The 6,234-nt window shown below is 57.3% G+C and overlaps 1 protein-coding gene across 1 annotated transcript; it reads right to left on the bottom strand.

The window, feature by feature from the left end:
• Positions 1–267: 267 nt before the first annotated feature.
• LOC106698442 (translation initiation factor IF-2-like) lies at positions 268–1,479 on the bottom strand. The gene is made up of 2 exons (XM_014462445.2): positions 941–1,479; positions 268–546 (listed from the first exon to the last, which is right to left on the bottom strand). The coding sequence occupies exons 1-2, from the start codon at positions 1,477–1,479 to the stop codon at positions 357–359; spliced, it is 729 nt and encodes a 242-aa protein (XP_014317931.1). The 3' UTR covers positions 268–356.
• Positions 1,480–6,234: the final 4,755 nt, after the last annotated feature.

Here is a 6,234-nt window from a genome sequence, read left to right as displayed (position 1 = left end):
TTGGAACAACAAAGCTCTCTCTCTCAATAAGTGAAAAGAAAAGAAAAGAAATGACGCGGGGTCTGCGAGCTCCTTGGCGGAGCGCCATCTGTGCGCCCCGCGGCCTCGCAAAGTCTGGGAAGTGACTTCGAACCGAATGCAATAAAGAAAGCCATCTTCAACTTTTAATATTTTAAAAACATTTTTATTGATTTTAGAGAGAAGGGAGAGAGAGAGAGGGAGAGAAGCATCAATGATGAGAGGGAACCATTGATTGGCTGCCTCCTGCACACCCCACACTGGGGATGAAGCCTGCAACCTGGGCATGTGCCCTGACGGGGAATCGAACCGTGACCTCCTGGTTCCTAGGCCAATGCTCAACCACTGAGCCACACCGGCCGGGCACCTTTGACTTTCATGTTCTCCGACGTAATAAGCAGGGGAGCTGGCTGTGACTGTCGGTGGCAGCTGGGTTTCGGCTGCCCATGTGGGTATCCGGGGGAAGTGTTTCTCCCTCGGTTCCCCTCCGTGTTGCTTCCATGTCCGAACACCATTTTCATCCAGTTACTGAGAAAAAGGTCACGTGTTTAGCGGTAGCGGCTGCTCGGGTCCCCGGGACGGCCTATGGCGGAGTCGCCTGGTCGCTAATCAGGGAGGAGAAGCAGACGGGCCTGGGGAACAGCCAGGCGGGCTGGCACGTGCTGCGCACCCAGGGGAGCTGGCTGCACAGAGCCCACTGGGCGCCTGCGATCCTCTGAAAACCTGGCCCCGGAGAGGTGACATCACCGGGATCGTTACCCCACCGTTGCCAGTACTGGGTAGAAATAACTCAGGAAACTGATTCCTAATCACCACCCACTCATCCAGGGCTGCCTGCCTGCCCGCGTGCCAGCTGCCTGGCTCACGCCCCACTGAGACCCACAGCAGCCGGCCGTTCCCATCACCACCAGCCCCTTCTCACCGCTGAGACCTCGGAGGCTGGGAGAGGGGCAGCGTGGGGGCGAGTAGTGGCCGCAGATGCAGCAGGCCCTGTCCCCGGAGCCTCTCAGGTGGCCTTTGGAAAAGGGGTCTTGGCAGGTGTGGTCGAGGGAAGGATCTTGAGATGAGAGACTGTGCTGTGTCCCCGGGGCAGCCCCGAGGCCAGGCCAGCGTCCTTCTAGGAGCCGCCTCGGGCGATGCGCACACAGGGAGCAGGCCGCCTGAGGGCGGGCAGACACGGAGGATGCGGCCAGGAGCCGGGAGCACCGGGGCCACAGGAGCGGGAAGAGCATCGGGTTTTCCCCTGAGCTTCCCGGCGAGCGGCTCTGCGGACACCCGGTTCCGCCCCAGGGAAGCCGACTGGGCTCCTGGCCTCTGAGCCGAGAGCACAGCGGTTCCGCGGGATGCATCGCTGCAGCCTCGTACTGCAGCCGCGGGCAGCTCCCCGGGAAGCGGGGAGTGGAGGCCCGGCTTCCCGCCAGGGCTCGGCGGCGCCGCCTGCGAGGTGTTGTTACTCTGCATGTGGCAGAGGCTCACGCGGAGGAGGCCTGTGGCAGGGCCGTGGCCGGCCCTTGTCTGTCCGCCCCGGGACCTGCAGGGAGAGGCCGGCGCACAGGGTTTGATGATTCAGTTCGGGAAGAAGCTGAATGTAACAGCGGGTGGAGCTGGGGCAGGACAATGACGCAACTCGGTGGGTAAACGCCTCACCCCCTGAGTCAGTTCCAACCGGCCCAGCGGGTCCTGCATCGGAGGGGCCTGTCCTGATGGAGCAGGTGATGGCGCAACAGCCCACAGACATGCGGCGGCTCCTTGGCCGGCAGTATTTCCCCGAACATTTTAGTTCTCGGCCGACCCTTTGTCCTCTGTGGTCCCGCGTAAACACTCCATAAACACTGGTTGAGCCCGAGCCGGTTTGGCTCAGTGAATAGAGCGTCGGCCTGCGGACTGAAGGGTCCCGGGTTCGATTCTGGTCAAGGGCACATGCCCGGGGTGCGGGCGTGCAGGAGGCAGCTGATCGATGATTCTCTCTCATTGATGTTTTTGTCTCTGCCTTTCCCTTCCTCTCTGGAATCAATAATAATATATTTTTAATTTTAATTTTATTTTTTTAAATATATTTTATTGATTTTTTACAGAGAGGAAGGGAGAGGAATAGAGAGTTAGAAACATCGATCAGCTGCCTCCTGCACATCTCCCACGGGGGATGTGCCCGCAACCAAGGTACATGCCCCCGACCGGAATCGAACCTGGGACCCTTCAGTCCGCAGGCCAACGCTCTATCCACTGAGCCAAACCGGTCAGGGCAATAATATATTTTTTAAAAAGATGAGTTGAATGTGTGAATGTCTGCCTCACTACAGTGAACTAAAGGTAGGACCTGATGGCCTGTAGCTAAAGCCAGCTTGCCAAAGGTTTGTGTTTCTCTCCCCTCTCCCTTCCCTTCCCTTCCCTTCCCTTCCCTTCCCTTCCCTTCCCTTCCCTTCCCTTCCCTTCCCTTCCCTCCCCTCCCCTCCCCTGCCCTTCCTTCCCTTCCCTTCCCTTCCCTCCCCTTCCCTGCCTTTCCTTCCCTTGGACCCTGCCTCCCCTGCCTTCCTTTCTACTCTTGAACAACTGAAAAATTCAATCCAGCCCCACCCCTGTGTCTAAGTGGCTGGAGCACCGGCCCCCACATGGAAGGGTCAGGTTGGAGTCTTGGTCAGGGCACGTGCTTGGGCTGCAGGTTCCACCCTGGCCCCAGTTGGAGCACGTTCAGCAAGCAACCAATCCATGTGTCTCTCTCACATCGATGTTTCTCTCTCACATTGATTTCCCCCCTCTCTTTCCCTCCCTCCCTTCCACTCTCTCTAAAAATCAATGCAAAAAATAGCCTGGGGTGAGGGTTAACAAAAAAAGCAAACAAGCAAGAAAGTTTCAACCCCAAACCCACTAGATGGGTCCCAGCATCAGCAATGGGGGATGGGGGTACGTGCTGGTCCACAGAGGGGAGTCCTGGCCCAAATGCAGTGAGGAGTGTGGTGAAGGTGACCTAGGTTGAGTGGCCAGAGCTCATGTGAGCGAGGAAGGCGTCCTCATGGACAGGCAGCCTGGGAGGGGGGTCAGAGCCCGAGTGGGGTGTAAGGGGCGTCTTGTTGAGAGGGCAGCATCGATAACAATCGTTACGCACTGGGGATTGGTCGATAAATGAACAGGTTAAAATCAGTGGGAATACCAGGCTGCCCACGGTCAGAGGAGGGAGTTATTAACATGGAAAGGGAGAAAAGCTAGAATTAACCCTGTGGCTTAGATGGAAACTGGATCTATTTGCTGGACTCATGGTTTCCAATATACTAGTAGGTCGATGACTCTAGAAACAAACACTACATGTAGATGTGGGTGTGCATCTGTGGTGCACACACGAGTGCAAGTCTGCCCACTGAGAGGATCTGGAGCAGCGACACCCGGTAAGGAGAAGCACATAGAATATTGGGGCGTTGTGTCAGCAACTTATGCCCAAATGGTTCAGGAATAAAAAGTTCTTTGAATTGTCCTCATAATTTCTCTGTAAATTTGAGATTGTGTCAAAAGAAAAGGGAATAAATGTTTTGTGTGGCTTACCTAGTGTTGTTTCTTTTTTTAAATTTGAATTAATTGCCAACATTTAAAAATCATGAGATTTTACCCTCAAATCTAGGTTTCCTGTGTCTCAAGAAATCTGAAATCTCCCAACTCTGGGCAGCGAGTGGCCAGGTGAACAGCGACAGTGCCCTTTGTTTATTTGTGGGTTTTTAAAAAAATATATATTTTATTGATTTCTTACAGAGAGGAAGGGAGAGGGATAGAGAGTTAGAAACATCGATGAGAGAGAAACATCAATCAGCTGCCTCCTGCACATCTCCCACTGGGATTGTGTCCGCAACCCAGGTACACGCCCTTGACCGGAATCGAACCTGGGACCTTTCAGTCCACAGGCCGACGCTCTATCCACTAAGCCAAACCGGTTTCAGCTATTTGTGGGTTTTAAAAAATGTTTTTATTTATTTCAAAGAGAGGACGGGAGGAGAGAAACATCAATGATAACAGAGAATCATTGATCAGCTGCCTCCTGCACGTCCCCCGATGGGGATTGAGCCTGAAACCCTGGCATGTGCCCTGACTGGGAATTGAACTGTGACCTCTTGGTTCATGGGTTGATGCTCAACCACTGAGCCACACCGGCTGGGTCACAGTGCCCTTTAGATATACCATGTGACCCCCAGTACTCCACGATTCCCACCACTCCTTCCACCAGCTCACAGCATCCATTTATACTACCAGCTTGGCCCCTGGTCCCAGTTCAGTTCCTATCATAAACCATGAGAGAGCAATAATGGACACATTTCAAAGGCATTTCATTAACCCAGAGCAATGACATATCTCAGAATATCCAATTAAATTCTATGACGAGAGAATTCTTCTGGCTTGAATTTCTTGTCAGTCACGTCTCCGGTGTGGCACTGGGATGGCACGCGTTGAGAAATCGGGGTGTTGTCTGATCAGGAGGCCCCGTGGGGGCTGTGATCTCTGAGGAATGGATGGAGGTGTCTGAAAGGCGGGCGCGTCCGGCCTCGCCAGGTGCTGGGGAGGCTGAGATGGTATCTCAGGTGCCTGCGGGGGCAGCTGGGTGTGGTGGGAACAAGCCCCGTCGATGACTTTGTGCCCGTCAGTGGGAGCTGCTGGGTGAGGCATGTCAGGGTTTGGGTTTTGAGCAAGAAGAGATGCTAGCGTTGTCTCCCCAGACCCTCTCACCGCCTGACGGCTTGGCTCATGTCCTTGATTTGGAAAACTTCTTCTCTCATCTGCCCCTTGAAAGATTACATTGAAAATCTATAATAATAAAAGCGTAATATGCTAATTAGACCGGATGTCCTTCTGATCAAAGCCGGGGCTGCCAGGGAAGCTGGGGCTGCCAGGGAAGCCAGTGCCCGCAGCCGGGGGAAGGAAGGCCTACTCTTGCACGACTTTCGTGCATAGGCCTCTAGTCTCCAGTAAGGTTTGGCCATTAGCTTTCTGGCACTAGTGACTTCTCATTGCCCTGAGGATAAAATCCAAACCTGTACCACCCCCTGCTGAGTTCTGCACACTCCAGCCCCCGCCCAACCTCTGAGCTCAGCTGCGACCACTCCCTCCCCTGGGCCCCTGGTTGCTGCGGGCACCAAGCTCTTTTCGACCTTAAGTTTTGCTCAAGCTCCAGCCACTCTGGCTGCTCTACTTCAGGTCTCAGCTTAAATGTAGTCGCCTCTTCAAAGGTACTTACTGCCCCCAAACCCCTACATCCTGTCTCAGCCATTCGCGTGCCCATCCACTGTCACTTCACTGTTTTATTTTCCATTTATACTCGTCAGTGTCCGCAGTTGTCTTATGCAGGAGGCCCGTGTGGGCTGTGATCTCTGTGGAAGTGATGGAGGTGTGATCTGTGTGTCATAGTGTCTCCCCACCTGGACCGTCAGCTCCTGAGAGCAGGGATTCTGCCGTCACTGTTGCCGGCGCCCAGCACGTGCGCGCTCCGAGCGGGGCCGGCTGCCTGTCCCGGAGCGATGGGGAGCCCTCAGCAGCCAGGCGCTGGAGGGACGCTGGAGAAGGGGGTGGGTCAGGACACAGCCTCCAGGTGGGCCGTGGCCGAGTGGACTGTGTTCCCTGGTCCTGGAGGCCGGAGTCAGGGCCGGCTGGGAAACGTGCGCTGGCGGCGGCGGTTGCCTGGATCATACACTGGGCGGCTGAGGTCAGCCCGGACCCTCGAGGTCAGGACCAGGAGCCCTGCCGGGCGCGGCTGTGCTGCCGGCACAGGCCGGGGTGAGCCCTGACGGAGAAGCAGCAGGTCCCCGCTGGTTGTAGCTGAAAGGAGCTGCGGCCCGACGTGTCCCCGCAGGGCCCCCGGGCTGCAGGGCGGGCGTGGGGCACCGGCGTCCTGCGGGTGCGGCCGGGTCGGCGGTCGCCGGGCTGCTGTGGGCGGAGAGTCACCCTGGGCAGCGCCGCGCCCCCCGCAGGCGGGGACCAGCCCCTCGGGGGCGGCGGGAGACACACCCGGCTGCGCGCACCTGGGCGCACCTGGGCGCACCGGGACCCATCGGTTCGCGCGCTTCCGCGCGGGGGCGGAACGGTCCCGCCCCCCGACCAATGGAGGCGCGGAGATCCGCGGAGACGGGCGCCTATTGGGCAGGCGGGCAGGGCGGCCGGCGCGGATTGGGCGCGGGCGGACGGGGCGGTCGGCGCGGCGGGCACCTTAGCCCTCGGCCGGCGGGCGGCGCTCAGCGCTCGGCT

The sequence above is a fragment of the Myotis lucifugus genome, unplaced genomic scaffold, assembly GCF_000147115.1.
Source record: "Myotis lucifugus unplaced genomic scaffold, Myoluc2.0 scaffold_181, whole genome shotgun sequence".
NCBI lineage: Eukaryota > Metazoa > Chordata > Mammalia > Chiroptera > Vespertilionidae > Myotis > Myotis lucifugus.
This window is presented reverse-complemented; position numbering and strand designations above follow the sequence as displayed.